The sequence below is a fragment of the Musa acuminata genome, chromosome BXJ2-6 (genome assembly GCF_036884655.1).
Source record: "Musa acuminata AAA Group cultivar baxijiao chromosome BXJ2-6, Cavendish_Baxijiao_AAA, whole genome shotgun sequence".
NCBI classification, from domain to species: Eukaryota; Viridiplantae; Streptophyta; class Magnoliopsida; order Zingiberales; family Musaceae; genus Musa; species Musa acuminata.
In genome coordinates this window covers 7,683,913-7,700,589 of record NC_088343.1, presented here as the reverse complement: position 1 = coordinate 7,700,589, position 16,677 = coordinate 7,683,913, and the positions used below count along the sequence as shown (strand labels likewise).

Below are 16,677 nucleotides of genomic sequence, written 5' to 3'. Positions count from 1 at the left end.
GAAGAAAAAGAGTCATATCATTGGCCTTCTACTACTTGGAATCATGATCGACACAGGAGAAGTTAGAAGAACAGAGGGAGGAAGAAAAAGAGTTGTATCATTATTTACACAGGATCAGCGGCCTGTCACTGACCAGCAAACTAGAAGGTGTATTCGATGAGACACATCTTAGAGGACGATCCCGACCATGGAACCTGCAAGTCCACCATGTTCTCCTTGTACACAAACCCTGCTTCCTCTCCGTTTATCCGGCATTCGACGGGCCTCGCCGATGCGAAGGCCTTTATTTCACCCGCCCCCTTCACCTCCATCTTCACCTTGGAGTCCTCCACTTGGAGCGCCTGGATGGCGCCACCCGAATTCAACATGTTCACCAGCCCGATGGGAGCAAACCAGACGGCTTTCTTGGACGGTAGCGCCTTCACCGGAGACACGGTGAGCAGCTCATACCCGAATGGATCCAGGGTGACCTCCACCGTCTCTGTCGGCTTAAGCAGCATTAGCTTCCCAGCTCGCGACAGATACACCGCAAACAATTCCACCCCCTCCACCGGGAACGGCTTCTTTCCGTTCTGCCACTCGATGTCCATCGGGCTTGTCGTCACCGTTAAGGTGCGTGAAAACTCGGCTGCAGATTTGTTCCTCCGGGCTTTGCGGCACCATCCTCCGCCTTGGCAATTGAAGGCTCCAAGGACGCCAGTGAACTAAAGCCGAAAAGTGGAAAAAAGGATCAGTCCGGGAGCAAAAATATCGTCTTTTGGTGATGAGAGAGAGAGAGAGAGAGAGAGAGACCTTGTTCAAGTTCCAGATCTTGAGCACGGTCTTGCCGTCGTGCAGCGGGTCCTCGAAGAGGCAATCCCTTGTCGGGAGAGCGTAGTGGTCGCAGCGCAGGATTGTGCCGTCGGGCAAGGCCATGCGCTTGAGGAGGTCAAAGTCGTGGTGTCCGACGGAGTCGCTGACGTAGATAGGGCCGCCGGAAATGGCGCGGGAGGCGGCATGGAAGGCGGCGCAGGGGTGGGTGGACTGGAACATGTCCCAGTCGGGGTGGATGAAGTTGCCCATCCACAGGCTGTTGTAGGCGCAGTGCACCATGTGGCACCCCTGCAGCCAGAAGGTGCCGTTGGGGTCGCCCGACGGGTCGGTGCACCAGAAGTCATCCCCTGGACGCACGCACGCATTCAGTCAAGCGTAAGATTAGACTTGCAGATGGAGAAGACAGACGGATATCATCATCTTCTTCAGCAGCAGCAGCATATGAGAAAGCAAGGCCCATAGAACTTGATCTATCACGCGCGCGCACGTACCGACTCGGCCGAGGCAGACGGAGTGGGTGCCGAGGAACATGAAATCGTTGCAGTGCTCCATGCTGGCGATGACGCCGTTGCCTCCCAAGTGCTTCTTCACCGAGTCGGTGAGCCCTTGGTAGTAGGCCTTGGCCAGCTCCACTCGCCCGCCGTAATCCTCGCAGAGCATCTCCAGTAACTGCACGATATATGTCACATCATCGTCCTAATCGTCATCGTCATCCAGGTTTTAAGATGCTACAGAGCTTTATATGTCCGAAAGAAAAAGGACGGTGCCGTGGAGTTGATCAAATCACATCACCCACCCCACTTACTCTTGAGGCGGTCATATCTCTTCTCACCAAGTGATTTGTTAATTTTCTTATGCTGATGGAACCAAAAATCCAAGGAATTGATGAAACCTCTGTGCAGGTCGGATTGTTTATCTGGGAATTTAAGTGTTAGGGAAACGACGACGACGACTACTACTACTACTACTACTACTCACATGAATGACGTCCACCTTCACGCCGTCGATGCCCACCGACTCCAGGTGGGCGTGCAGCCCCTCGAAGAGCTCTGCGGCGCTTTCTGGCCGCACCAGCCCCACACCGTTGTTCACGATTTTGTCCACCGCCAGGTCCTCCATCGTCATCTGCAGACCCGGGGACAGCCTCGGCTTCACCACCTCGGCCGGTGGCAGCCCTGGCGTCCGCGGCCTCAGCCCTCCCCAGTAGCCGCACAGCGCGTGCCACACGTACACGTGCTCCACGCTCCCGAAGGCGGCCTTCAGGTCCCTCACGAACGCCCCCATGCCGGTGTCGGAGGCGGAGGCGGAGTCGGTCCTCTTGCTCTTGTAGTTTCGGAACTTGTAGTTCTCCTGGAACCTGATCAGCCTGCAGGGCATTTGCTCCCCCGCGGACGTCCGATTCATGCCTTCCTCATCCGTGGGGTCGTCGTCGTGGGAGATGGACTGCCAGCCGTCGTCGATGAGGACGAGACCCGGGGGGCAACCGCCCTCCGCCAGGCCCTTCACCCCCTCCCACACGCCCTCCGGGTGCACCTTCAGGTAGAAGGCGTCCCAGGTACACCACCCGAACTTGTCGACGATGCCCGGTGGCGTCTTCTCCTCTAGGAGCTTGAAAGTGCCCGAGTGGGACCTCACCACCCTCACGGCGTCCTTGACGAGCGCGAAGGGGTCGTCTCCAGCGTGCATGTAGAGGGAGCTCCGGAACTCGGAACTCCTCACCCGCGTGGACCCGCTCTCCACGCACAAGTCCACGTACTCCTCCTCCCCCGGCTGGAGGGATGCCCGGAAGGCCCCCTCGATGAGGGGGAGGAGAAGCACATAGGGACGACCGGACTGTCGGGAGTGGTCGAGCATCAGGATCTGGGTCTCGTGCTCCACGTCGCTGCCCCTGTTGCCCACCCAATGGGTTGTCCACCACACCTTGAACCGGAAGATGCTCATGAACCGAATGCCTAGCAGCCGGCCCAGCGGCACGACATGCCTGCTCTCGGGGGTGTCGCTCGCGAACCCCACGAAGCATCCGCTTTCGTCGCCCGCTCCCTGGCTCTGGCCCTGGTCCTTGCCCTCGCAAGTGGTGGAGGACGGGCTGAGGACGATGATGGGAGGGACATCCAGAAGGAATGGGTGGCCGCATACGGTGAGGTTGCGGCCTTTGAGTGCGAAAGCAGATGACCGGGAGTCGCCTTGGAGCCCGGTGAGAATGTCGGTGGAGCCGGCTTTACCCAGGTCTGGGGCCATAGCGAAGGTGTGTTCAGTTGACGCAGGAGAGAGGTGTGCTAGGTTTCTAGCTGCCGCTTGATGCAAAGTCTGGGAGCTGCAATGGCCAATTTATAAAGGGAGACGAGGCCCGACCTCCTCCTTCATGGAGGATCAGATAAATATAGAAGAATAACTTTATATTCCTTAATTATCAGTTAATTTATGATTTGAGATCAATTATCATTATCGATTTCAATATATCTCTCACTCAAATATATATATAAATATATATTACCTTAATATATCTCTCGACTCCTCATCCGCATCTGCTCCCTGGTGGCGGGCGGACGGTAGACTAGCGGTTTGCGTGTTGGTTGCAGCAGACTTTTCCATGTAATTGGATATGCTTCGTCTCTTCACCACTCACATCACATTATATTGACGTGGCTGTCTCATCCTCGGCCACCGTTGGCCATCCTGGCACAAACAGTAACATGCGCAGATCGACGGTTGTGTGTATATTTTTATACACATGTTCTAGGCCACGTAGGCCGTCGTTAGATAGTCATACGAATGAATAATATATTTTGTCTTTTTTTTCCCCGAATGTTTTATATTTTCTCGGATTATAGTCATACGATGGAACCTAAACCGAGGGAGACAGTCCCATTCCCTTTCAGCTAGATGGAACTAAACCAGACGGAGGAAGCAGGGGAGACGACGTCCCATTCCCTTAAATTGAGCATTGAAGGAAAACACACCCTTTTCGTCTGGGAGCTTCCCTTCTCGATGGGGGACTCGCGCCATAGGCGGATGCTATTCTACGCCGTTGCTTCTGCTTACCGAGTCAAGTCACCTCCTTGGTCTATTCTTCGCTGTGGCCTGGGCTTCCCGATTCTAGTCACCTCCTCGAGCGCCTCATCCATGTCCAGCTTTGGACGGTACCGACGGAACGGAAAAGTTGACGACTGCAGCATTTCCCAAATAGAACGGACAGCGAGCCAAATCGGAAAAGTCAAACGTAAGTTGTTATCTAACGTGTCGAGCTCCTCCGAATGTTCAGTCCTCGAGCGATCTCATGACACCATTCGGCCAAGCTTTGGACGACCCATTTTTATTAATCGTTTGTTGGGACACGTGGTTGATTGATGAGTTCATTAACGCTTGGCTCCTTGCTTCTTCCCTCCGCTTCCCCTCCCCTTGTTTGCTGGCCTCTACACCCTTCTACACCCGTCCCGCTCTCGCTGGACCCCTTTGTCCGTGCGCCACGAACGAGGAAGCTGCTAGAAGACCCTCGGGCGAAGGAATCAGCAGACGACGTTTGGTCAAAAAGGGGAAAAAGAGGAGCGCGTGATAACTTCCACTTTGCAATCCACCGCCACACGACGTGGTCGTCCTCATGCGGGATGAGGGAGGTGGTTGCCACGCAGCGACCTTTTTCTCTGCGCTCAGAATCATCTATGGGAGCGCAGCGAAGAAAGCGTATCGGATTGGACCGACGCCAGAGTCTGGTCTGTGGACGCCAACGGCATATCACGGGTGTTGCTTATCGCCTTGGTCCTGCTCTCACTCCCTCTTTCTCGACCGACATCCTGATCCCCGGTGCACCGGACCTGTCATCCAAATGACTTGTTTATACTCCATTGGGCTGATCTCTCTCTCTCTCTCTCTCTCGGCCGACATCCTGATCCCCGAAGCACCGGACCCGTCATCCAAATGGACTAGTTTGTGCTGATCTCTCTCTCTCTCTCTCTCTCTCGGCCGACATCCTGATTCCCGGATCAGCGGACCCGTCATCTTGATGGACTTGTTTGTAGCCAGTCCACTGCGCTGACTTATGTGCAACTTCGTCCCAGGGCCATGCAAGTTCGAGCAAGAGACAGCAGAAACAACTTTGGGCTTATTCTGGCATCTTTTGCTGCTTGCAGACCACCCCCTTAACTGACATCATCAGAGTTCCACAACGACACCAACCAGCTATACAAACCGCTGTTGGATTTCCCATAAATCCGTTAAACACCAGGGTTCTATCTACACATAATAACACTACCATATCAAAGAAATCCAACATGAGAGAAGAAGCCACCTCTCCTGGATTTCAAGAAATCTTTTCTAAGGGTCCTCATCGCATCCTTAGAAGGACCGTAATCGATAAACAATACACTCAGAACCAGGATGATCATTTTAGCAAAAGAGCCAGAAATATCATGGTTTACCAGCTTCGGAGTCTAACATGGTTACAACTACAGCTGACCGCTCCCAACCTTTCATATGGAAAAATAAAAAGTTCAAAATCTGAAGCATCAACATCCGCAGAAATTCTTGAAAATTTTCCCCTCCAAAATCTCATGCCTCAACATCAGCAGAATTTCCTTCGTTGGCTTCTTCCTTGTCACCATCATCGTCATCTCTTTCCTCAGCTGCTTCTTTCTGGGTTAATAACTCCTTCAAGTTTCTTAGCTCACAGTCCTTTGTTTCTAGCCTCTCTTGTAATATATAGACCTGAAATGCACGCAAACCATGGTAGGCAGATTAATAAGTATCTTAAGATCAAGTGACCAGAGATATTAGTCAATTTGACTGAAGATCAAATGTGGAACGGTCCACAAAGTAGTACGAGCAAAAGTACACACAATATCTTTCTTATATGATGGTTAATCAATCCAGCTTGGGCTCAGATAAACAGACATTAACATGTTTGAAGCCAGAAATATATACTGATATGGTACATTAATTGATTTGTATAAGTAATTTCTCTGTTCGACAACACCAAGGATATACCAAGTGCAACTGCCCAAAAGGCCAACTCAAGATGTAAATATTTACTTCAAACACAAAAGCCTTTAACAGAACCATCATCATAGACGTCCTGGAGCTTTTCTCACCCTTGTGTAAGGGCGAAACTTTTTTACTCTTAAATTAGCAATAGAAAACAGCTAATCTCATTTACAACAGAATATTGTTTCGCTTGTGGTACTGAACGAGCTTTCTCATGAAAATAAATTAGCAATATCCCATTGGAAGAAATTGATTAAGAATCTGAAACCCTTTTAAGACAAGTTTTTCTTGCAAAATGGCATCCAATCAGGCAAACCTTGTAGTGAGACAAGGCAATCTAACAAAATTTATATCTTCTAAAGCAAAATGCTTATCTGGAAATAATTATTCCATGTATATTTGTCAGAGATCCCCAAGTTGACACAACTTGTTTTTGAAAATCTCAGAAATGAAAGAGATTTTGTCATATGGTGAAAACATTATAGAAACAAAGCACAGCATCTCATGTTTATGGTTGAATATGCATAGTATACAAGTAAAACCAAAGTGTTACAAGGTGAACACATCTGTCACAGTTCTCAGATGTTTCAACTACCATTTTGAAAAGCAATTTTTTAGAATACTAGCAAACACATTACCATTTCATTTGATCTCTCCATTTCATTTGTTAGTCCTTCCATGTGCTTGTACAATGCTGCATGAGACAAGATATAAAATATCAAGAATACCTGAACAAAATTAAGGAAACAGAGCAGAGAAAATAACTTTGATAGTCATGAGTGAACAGTAGTCAACAACAATTTCTTAAGCAAAAAAAAAAAATCCAGTCATGATAATTATAAACTCACAGTAAAAGGGCATTATCTACAGAAATTAGTGCCAAAGAATGATGCATAATGCTTGTTAAATGGTTTTGAGAACATGGGATAATAAAGACAGCTTACAACAGAATCACCAGCAAGAAAATGGTTTATCGCTGACATATATATAATACTTGGCTAATATATCAGGATCTGTAGAGCCTTCTAAAATTGAACATACCCTCTGAAAGCAAATGTTATGACAATAGTACAGACTACAGAGAGTAAGAGGGATCATTGGAACGTGCCACGTCAATACTTGTGGCAGTCAAAGTAATGTTATGCAACTTGCTGGAATGTGCCTAGCAGGGCACATTACTGATATCAATTGGCTCTAAAGTGGCACATCTCATAGCACACATTTGGTATAGAACCTGCATTATGTGATTTGCACCAGCACCAACTGGAAAACACATTAGAGAAGAATAGCAACGGCAGTACAGGGGAAAAAAGCAGCAGACTCAGTTGACTGATGAGATGAAAAATGATAAAACAAACATACCCCATGCTAATGCAAAAGTGAAAAGCAAAAAAAAAAAAGAAGAAGCATCTTAAAGACACAGATAAAAGAGGAAACCGAGTATTGATAATCTTTAAAGAATATATATTAAAAAATATGCACAATTAGAAGGCATCACGAATTGGAGTGGATTCAGATACTCACCATCAAACTGGTTCCTGAGTTCTGCATTTTGAGATTTTAGCACCACGATCTTCATTCCCAATTCATGGATCTATAAATTAGTATCAGGTCAGAAACATCACTAACACACTCACTGCATAAATATTGATTTGTGTGAATTGATTCTAGAAAATACAAGAATGGCATCGTTCTTCAGTAAGAGATATAACAAATACAACTAGAAGTTTCATTAAAGACCAGTCAGAAAAACAATGAAGCCCTTAGTACCTAAAATATCTTTATCATGGCTCGCATCTAGCTTGCAAAGCTAAACAATGGTAGTTGGTAAGGCAAGTAACATGAGATTTCTCACTCTATCCCTTTCGCTATTTGATAATACGGTCCACACTAGACTTCAGCTGTAAGCTCTCTAAGCAGCAAGCAATTGTCCGCTCTAGGCGGACCCTCTGGCTCTTTGTTAAGTCTTGGCTCTCCAATCAATATGGAAATAAATGAGACCTCTAGTTTAGCTAAGTCCTCTTAGGACCACACAATGAGCACCATCTGAGAAGATTTTACAATAGTCTTCACTAGTGCAATCTCTTTGAGCCATAAGAAAAGTGTCCACTTTAGTGTGGACCTTGCACAGTTTTGGCCTTTTAGGTGGATCGCAAAACGCACCTATAGGAGATGAGTCACCCTTGGCTTTTTTTAGACATTGCCTCTCCAAATCTCCAACCTAGGTAGGACTAAATATGGACATCAATATTGTGAAGGTTGATGCAGTTGCACAACAATTTGTGTCAGACATCATGTATAACATGTTAGGTAGCATAAAGCAAGATTGCATTACTTTTCCCTCTGATGCCATCGTTCCAATCTCCTCATTCTCCTCTTGCAATGTTCTACACTTTGCCATTAGCATTTTTCCAAGCTTGCTGGATGCAGTAAAATTGACCGCAGCAAGATTGTCTTGCAATTCTTTAATTTTCTTCTCCTTCTCTTCAACCAAATTCTGATACATAAAGCAACGTAAGTATGATAGACCAATAAAAGATATTAAGCTTATAAGATAAATTGGGTATTTGCAAAACCATTGATCCAACAAGAAAAAAGATCAATATTGATAAGAAAAATTAAAAGCAAGAAAACAAACAACATGGTGGTGGGAATATATCAAGAAGAAAATGATCTAACATCTAGTATCATAAAACATAAAAAATCAGCTGAAAAAAATAATTGTTACACACCTTCAACCGTGTGAACTCTTCATGAATGGCTGGATCAAGTAGCAACTTCCTTGTCTGTTAAAGAACATAACACAAAATACCACAATAATAAATATTTCCAAAGTGAACCAACTTCTAAGCTGATGACACATAAAATGAAGAGCCCATGACTGCTTTAACAACTAGCCCAACAGGGAACATCAACGTGTACTGGAAACAAGAGATTTTCCCAAGCCCAGCAAAAAAATATTTAGATGCAAGAAATAATATTTTCATAACCAAATAAAACAAGAATTAAGTCACATAAGTACAATGAACTAAGGTCACAAAAAGAAAGAGGATGAAATCGGCAAAGCATATGTGTCCAAAGTACTTAAAGGAGTTACATTTTTGTCGTTAACTGATCTAAAAATATACCTTGTGAAGATGAGTCTCTTTTAAGAACATAGGATGCACTACATTCTTAAATGTCTACTATTATTGTTGGTTGTTGGAGGACAAGAATGATCAGAGCTATAGTCTCATTCTTGCAAATTACTCAAAATCTCTCCTCGTTAAAATTGTTTTACCTTACTGAAAATCCATCCTCATTTCTCACTCTTTCCCACAATCTGGCAAAGGGACGATATTATTTTTTGACATTTATTTCAGCCAAATTGCTTGATCTTCGTGTACCAGCTAAATCTACTTGGTCTTCCCATTTATAGAAACAGACAAAGTCAAGTTCGAGAACTAAAGTTCCTGATATTGACCATACTTCCAGTAGCCAAACAGCTGAAATTGCTCGCTTCCATATAAACTCCAGTCATGAGTACACTCTCCAAAGTCCAAACAAACATGGATCACTGTTTACACACTTCAGTTTTCATAAGATGCTAAAAAAATGTATAGAACTCGATCTGTCAGTAAGGTGACTCTGGACAATGCTACTAAATGTAGTTGCTAGAATCTTGTGTTTCTTGAAATGAGTACATCCTAGATGTTTTCTTAATCCATCTTCAACTGTGCAGTAATATATAACCAGTTGTGAAGTAAGGTTTTTAAGGTCACCAAATGATTAAAAACTGGAATGTAGTTCTCATCATAGAAGTCGAAAAGAATATTCTGTGATAGTTAGACATCACAAGCCCATCGCTGCACAAACCTGTTAGTTTGACAAACTTTGGAATGCATTACAGGTCCTTATCCACATCTCTAACCACCTACAAACTAAACCAACCTAAAGTTATACTTGATTCAAACTTATATTATAGTGGACTTCAATATTAAATGTTATTGAATATCCCAAGGTTCAGTTATGTAACAACATTTAATGGAATTACATTCTCTTACTAAAGCATCCAATCTTAGTGATTCTATATCGATGAGTTGACGTCAGTGACAGGTTGCTCTTTCATTCAGATTACAATCTGAGAACAGTGCATTCAGACATCTTCAGTGTCTTTCAATCCAAGACCAAAGGTATTTCAATTTATAGGTGAACCATTCAGGTAAACATTAGTAAAAAGGAAAAACTTGGCACTCATACCTGCATCGATGGTGGCCTTAACTGTGTCTTCAAGTCTCGAACTGCAGACTAGATATTTAGAATTAAAAAAATGATTCAGAAGATCAGGTTGAGTGCAAAAAACTTCACCCCAAGACAATAAACTAGACAGAATACCACAAAGGAGGTGCCATTAATAGTTTTTACAACTACACAAGTTAACAGATATTATGTGGAATAACCAAGTAACACCTATTTTTCTACTTTTTTATGCAATAATTTCATATAGCATTGAAAGACAGTCTTGGAGGATGATACTACAAGATAAACAAAAATATGTTAAGTTATTTCTGAAAATAAGAATGTAAAGAAACATAATATGAACAAAGTGAACAACTAGCTAGAGTCCCACATGAGACATGCAAATGCTGATCCAGAAATTTCCAGTTAAAATTGTCTTGTAAGCAGAAAGAGATAATAATAAACACAGTGAGACAGGAACAAACAATAAGAAGCCATAATTGTCCCCATATTTGGGGTCGGTTATAAAGATTATTTTCAGCCATATAGCAAGCCGAGATTCAAACATAGAAAAAATTTACAAATATCAAAGTTTTCTTCCAATTGAAGTAGCAAACAAAAGTTATGTAGTTCCCTGCAGATGCTTATAACTGTAAAATTTACTCTCTTCCTCGAACAACAGGAATGATTTTGTGCATGAAGCACTTGATTGATCTTTGATGTCTAGCGACAGATAAAGAGGAATTCATGAGATATTACCTGATCCTTACGTGGTCTTCCATGTCATAAAGGAAATGTGTTCCAAAATATCATACATGCATTATTGTTATTTTTCCAACGAGTAGTAACAGGTGAAAGCTAATAAACATTACACTATGGGGGAAGTAGAGGTAAAGAAGATCTAGCATAACAATAAAGCTTACTGCAGCAGCTAAGAAAATCTGCTGATGGGTTCACCAAATAATCACTTGATTGGTTTTATGTATTATGAGTAGCATATAACAGCGTAAAAATGAAACTACATTAATATAATTGAAGCTCATTGTTACAACATAGAATATAGAAGAAACAGAGTTACCTTGAGATCAGCAATTTCCTGCTCTTTTTTTGCAAAAGTAACTATGAATGCAGCCTCTTTTTTCTTGGCTTTCTCTAGCTGGAAGCAATAGATGGCATCAGTAGTGGTAGTGCAAGAAGATTCTTTTGTTGGGCTTATGCATGTAAAAGGAAACATTCAACCGACCTGCTCTTTTAAAGACTCCTCAGAGGACTTCAAATTCTGGAGATAAGTTAGCACCAACCCAGGCTCTACATTTACAAAACCAAGATGGGGTCTCAATATCTTAATTCTTAACCCAAGGAACAAACTTATTATGAAGAAGATACAAACCTGGAGATGTGCCTGCAGGTGTAGCTGGTCCATTCTGAAATGCAGAATGCCACTTTTGAATCTCTGATTTAGCAGCTTCTAGCTCTTCCTGATAATGCAAAATAATTTCCAAGAATGCTCACTGAGACAAATATCTAGTGTTGGCCAAATGTTTACCATTTTATTAAATATTATCTTCTGATGATAAATATCTCAATAGACCAAATACCATCCCTTCATACACAAAATAAACTGTGTAGTTAGCATATCACCTAATTTTAGTAAACCATGTGGTTAGATAAAACAAACCATATAATATTTACTCTGTTCAGAACCAAATTAGGCCAACCATAAATCCTAGTACACATTATGGACTATAGCATAAGATTCAGTTTTAAATTCACTTCTTAGTAGAATTCAGATTGGAAGTTAAAACTGAACTCATGGAGAAATCTAGCATATAGCTGAATGAAAAATTGATGCCCTAAACATACACAACCAAGAAAATTCTTGGAATCTAGTTAGTTGAAATTTCTTATACGATGATCAACAAGATAAACCAATAGAAGATACCTTATGCATGGTTTAAATGAGACAAATGACAACAAAATGAAGCATGGAAATTTATTTCCACTACAGGAAAGTTATGTAAGAAACTATAAGACCAAAGTGTCTCTTCTTGTCTGCATACAATAACATACCTGGCATGTTGCAAGATTATCTTTACAGTTCTGCAAGCTAATAAAGTATCAAATTAAAAGAGTGATGGAACTATCATGAGAAAACAACAGCAGGTATTGTTTTTAATTGTACCTTTCACGCAAAGACAAAATCATTCCAGTGGTCATACCAGGTCCACTTTCTTCAACTTTTGGCTTTCCCTGCATTGTGAAGAAAGAAATTCAGTGCTACCGGTCTGTCTTTACACTTTTTTTTTCCTTATTTTCAGCATAACAGTGTGGGCTGAAGTGTTGGATTCTTCTAAGGTATTTATGATAATCACAGATGAGCATATAATAAGTACAGAAAGAGAAAAAAAAGACAAGTAACACAATCTTCATTGATCAATGACACAAAGACCTGTCACATCAGGTTTGAAAGGAAACACGTGGGTGTGTCTGCAACACGTAAGAGAAAATGCTTCAGCCAATAGTGCACTAAGTAGTTTGCAAATATATTAAGAAAAGAATAATATTGATGAGGCATATTACAGTATAATATTTACCAAACAAGTAATGATAACAACCAATTTGGTGTCCACGTGTTACAATATGTGGATTTGCAGAGCATTCAAACGAATTATTCTTAGACTAGACACCATCCACAACTTGAACACACAGATGTATCACGTTAGTTTTTTAAGTGCTAACTTGTTGATATCCTATAGCCTCTATTATGTTGTTTGCAATCCTTTCAGCTAGTTCAACGACAACAACAAAGCCGAAAGCCCTAACAACAACCCTTAACCCTTCAGCTGATTCTCCAAATAACAAATTTCACAGAAATATCAAGAACTGATCCGCATGGTGCATCAAAAAAAATTTCTTTCATACACAAATTGCTTTCAATATTTCAAACGTCTCTTCTAAGCTGGTTTTTAAATTGCTGGTCAAGGGGAAAATTCAACCAAAATAGCTTGCTGGACAAAATGCTGGAGGATGACAAAGACAATTACAGGATTCTTGTAAGATCATCCTAGTTAGAAAAGACCAGTGCAGTACGAAGAACCAAGTCAGAATTGAATCAAGAAGGTTATTTGAACCCTTTCTTGGCATGGAATGTACCAGTAAGTCAGTGAAAAAAAGGTCGGTTTCATTGTTTACGATGCTATTGATTATAAGCTAAAGCACTTATCCTTGACATATCAAATTCTTAAAGCCATAAAATCCAAATACCTTTTCATTTGTGACGGGAATACAATTAAGGTTAAGTCAAATTTGAAAAAGAAAGAATAGGAGCATTCGGATTGGCCAAAAGGGGATGCCATTACAGTTACCTTCTTAGGGCCGAAGACATCATCCTCTTCTTCGTCGAGATCTCCAAAAGTCCTCTTACCACCTGCGATCATACCATGTAACGGGGCATATAAGTCATCAATAAAACCAGACAAATCAGTCGATCACGTAAAAGGATGACTCAGAAAACCGAAAGAAAAAAAAAATTGAAACCTGAACGTTTAGCACTACTTTGGCTTCCAGGAACATCTCCTCCAAAGTCATCCTCCTGAATGCCGAAAACGAAAGGGAATAACAGAAACTTAATTAGCTCCAATAAGCCAACAAGGACAACGAGAAGGAAAGGAAGAGAGCGGTCACATCGTCGAGATGGAGATCGGATGCCATCAGCAATCGAGAAGAAACCCTAAAACCCACTTCCCACTTTCGCCTTAGAATCCCACGAGAAACGGAAGGGGAAAAGGAAAAGAGACGGCCTCGTCGCGAAGGCAAAAGCTAACACCAACTATCCCCTCCGCCGATGCCGATGACCGGGTAGGGACTAGCCCTTTCAACCACCCACTAAATGCCCATGCGGAAGACCGCGTTAGGGCTTATCTCACCCGGTTCGATTGCGGTTGCCGCAGAAGACTTGTAAAGAGGGGAAAAGGAAAACAAAACGAGCCGAGCCGAGCCGAATGGGGCTGAACTGACTGTCAACTCGACCGATGCTTCCCCGGTGGCAGACATCTAAAGCTCGTGATTTGTCCATGGATCCGGCCACCGTTTTTTTTTGAAAAAATAATATATTGATTTATTTCATCAGGAAACAAAACAATCCGTAAGAAATAATTAAATTATTCCATATACAAGAAACCCGTCGCTGCTTAACAACTCGAGGAGATTGAATTTGGATATTAATTTTTTTACTTTAAAATTTTTATTTTAAGACAATCACATGATTGATAAAAATTCAATAACAATCACGGTGACAATAATAAAATAATAAATCTCAACTATTTAAAATTGATTATATGAATCTTTTTGTTGCTATTAAAATTCATTTAAAATAATTATATGTTTAGTTAAGTTTGATTATTTATGTCTTTATATATAATATCTATATAGTATTAGAAAAAAAAATCGACATTAAGAGGGGGGAGTGAATTAGTGCAACGGTGAAAATTACGTCGATTCAAAACTTCATTGCGATTAAATCTGTTTTCGATGAAAAATCGTTTCGTAAATCTATTACTTTGAAAGCGTATGGAAGAGCATAATGAATGTAAAGCAAGTAAAGTGGTTTGTAGGAAAGTAAATTGCACAAGAGACACAAACTAGATTTTTTATAATGGCTCGGTCGTCATGACCTACATCCACTTCACCGATCCCTCTTCCGTCGAGGCCACTAGCATCCACAATCGGTCTTCTTTCAATGGGCGAAGATCAACTACCATTTTACACCCCTCTTCTTCTTTTCACAGGTTTAAGAGATAACCTTTTACAACCCTATTTTACAAGGTATCCCTCTCATACCTCCCTTATAACTATCTCTAAGTTTCGGGAGGAGGGAACTCAACTTTCTAAGGTTTACAACTTTAGAATCATAGGGTTTTGCTCAATATTTCTTGCTTATCCATGCAGGAATAGCTGGGGTATTTATAGGCTCCAAATTGATTCAAATTTGGAGCCCAAAATTCAAACCCCCAAAATTTCAGGGTACGGGCGATACTACCGCATGATACAATCTCGGAGATTATGCCATGATGATTTCACCTGTTTGGTCACTGTTTGAGCATTTTCATTAGGCCCAACACAATTCTTACATGGGCCCAACTAGACCCTAATTAGGTTGGCCTAATTTCAATCCAAATTATGTGCTAACTACGAATTCTAAGACATTTCCTAAGCTAAACAAAGTTCGTAAGTCTAGTTTCTTCCGGTGAGCTTCCGGCGAACTTCCGATGATCTCTCGACAATGTTCCAACGGACCCTTGGCAAGCTCTTGAATTTCACGACGATCTTCTTGGCGAGTTCTGACAAGCTTCTTTGGCAAGCTCTTGGACTTCTCGGTTGATTTCGACAAAACTTCCGACGAACTCTCAAACTTCCAATGAAATCGCGTTCTCGACTTCAGGACTTCATTTTGCTTTATGCATTGCTATCGTAGTTAATCATGCACATATAAAAATACACTTCGATCTAGACAATTATTACTAAGCTTGAATCATATTGTCCGGTATGTCATTGGTCCATCAACGCTTCGTTCGATTCTTCGGCGTATCGTCATCTCTTGTGGCCTATTGCCCAATCGGTCGGTTGACTCTGCAATTCTGATACCCTTGGCATAATATCCGCTCTTTTTAGCCCAATGCCCGAATCCATGGCCCGAAGCCTTCTGTCGATACATCAACCAATCCTCCGCCCTAACGTCCAATCTTCTGACATATTTTCCTCCGGCCTAACATGATTATTCATGCTTTAATTGTCTCATCACTCAAAACGCAGATCAAATCATAAACACTTATCAAATGGTTTTATCGTCAAAATCCGATATTCAACATATAGATTTTTTTAGATATTTTTTATTTATTCTCTTATCACTAGTATTAAATTATTTTAAATTTTAAATGACCCTCTCTTATCTTATTCTTTAGTAACATATAGTTGTTTATGAAAATATATATTTATTTTCATATATTTTCTAGTAACTTCATGTATATATATATATTTTTTTCATCCCGATATTCTTCCATCCTAACAACATAAATAAATAAATAAATAAATAAATAAATATATATATATATATATATTATTTTTTAATTGTTCAATACTCAAAATTATAAAACAATAGTTATACAATTATTTTATAAAATTTTTATTCTAATCTTATAAGTATCTGATTATTATATAAGACTTGTAACATTTCGTCATTTTAATCATAATGTTTTTACTCCAGGAATAATATATTCATTAATCTTTCTATCATATTAAATAATTGATATAGTATATCTAAAATCTTTACTTTAATAAAGTTTTTATTAATGCAACTCAACTATATATTTTTTTATCTATATATTAAAATTTAGTTTTATTAATTAGTTTTACTTAATCTAAAACCTTTAATTTTCGAAGATAATCTTCGTAACTCAAATTTATAATTAATTTTGCTAAGACTCTTATCAATTAATATAATATCATCAATAAATAATATATACTAGAGAATCTTGTAAATAACTTGCAAGTTATTTAAAAATATAGATTCAACATGAATGCTTAGTGTAATATTATAATTAATATAATCTTATAACTCAATTTTATAATTAAGTAATCCTTGATATAATTTTATAACTTAATTTTATAATT

At 41.0% G+C, this 16,677-nt stretch overlaps 2 protein-coding genes across 2 annotated transcripts; both read right to left on the bottom strand.

The window, feature by feature from the left end:
- On the bottom strand, positions 1–3,374 carry LOC135614577 (galactinol--sucrose galactosyltransferase-like). Its single transcript, XM_065112079.1, has 5 exons — positions 3,308–3,374; positions 1,792–3,127; positions 1,305–1,482; positions 793–1,160; positions 1–704 (listed from the first exon to the last, which is right to left on the bottom strand). Exons 2-5 carry the CDS (start codon positions 3,049–3,051, stop codon positions 141–143), a joined length of 2,370 nt encoding a protein of 789 aa, XP_064968151.1. The 5' UTR covers positions 3,052–3,127; positions 3,308–3,374; the 3' UTR covers positions 1–140.
- Positions 3,375–5,162: 1,788 nt separating this feature from the next.
- On the bottom strand, positions 5,163–13,968 carry LOC103987335 (FKBP12-interacting protein of 37 kDa). Its single transcript, XM_009405608.3, has 14 exons — positions 13,693–13,968; positions 13,546–13,600; positions 13,374–13,435; positions 12,191–12,258; positions 12,079–12,115; positions 11,399–11,486; positions 11,252–11,316; positions 11,087–11,164; positions 10,030–10,077; positions 8,523–8,576; positions 8,126–8,287; positions 7,315–7,384; positions 6,429–6,484; positions 5,163–5,514 (listed from the first exon to the last, which is right to left on the bottom strand). Exons 1-14 carry the CDS (start codon positions 13,717–13,719, stop codon positions 5,359–5,361), a joined length of 1,026 nt encoding a protein of 341 aa, XP_009403883.2. The 5' UTR covers positions 13,720–13,968; the 3' UTR covers positions 5,163–5,358.
- Between the last annotated feature and the right edge of the window lie 2,709 nt (positions 13,969–16,677).

What these genes read in the sequence shown, in the direction of transcription:
- LOC135614577 (XM_065112079.1), bottom strand. Translation starts at nt 3,051, where the DNA reads ATGGCCCCAGACCTGGGTAAAGCCGGCTCCACCGACATTCTCACCGGG. An exon ending in TGAAGGTGGACGTCATTCAT is followed by an intron (nt 1,483 to 1,791) that starts GTGAGTAGTAGT and finishes TATATCGTGCAG; the next exon opens with TTACTGGAGATGCTCTGCGA. An exon ending in CGTCTGCCTCGGCCGAGTCG is followed by an intron (nt 1,161 to 1,304) that starts GTACGTGCGCGC and finishes GCGTGCGTCCAG; the next exon opens with GGGATGACTTCTGGTGCACC.
- LOC103987335 (XM_009405608.3), bottom strand. Translation starts at nt 13,719, where the DNA reads ATGGCATCCGATCTCCATCTCGACGAT. An exon ending in CCGATCTCCATCTCGACGAT is followed by an intron (nt 13,601 to 13,692) that starts GTGACCGCTCTC and finishes TTCGGCATTCAG; the next exon opens with GAGGATGACTTTGGAGGAGA. An exon ending in ATTTTGTCTTTGCGTGAAAG is followed by an intron (nt 12,116 to 12,190) that starts GTACAATTAAAA and finishes ATACTTTATTAG; the next exon opens with CTTGCAGAACTGTAAAGATA.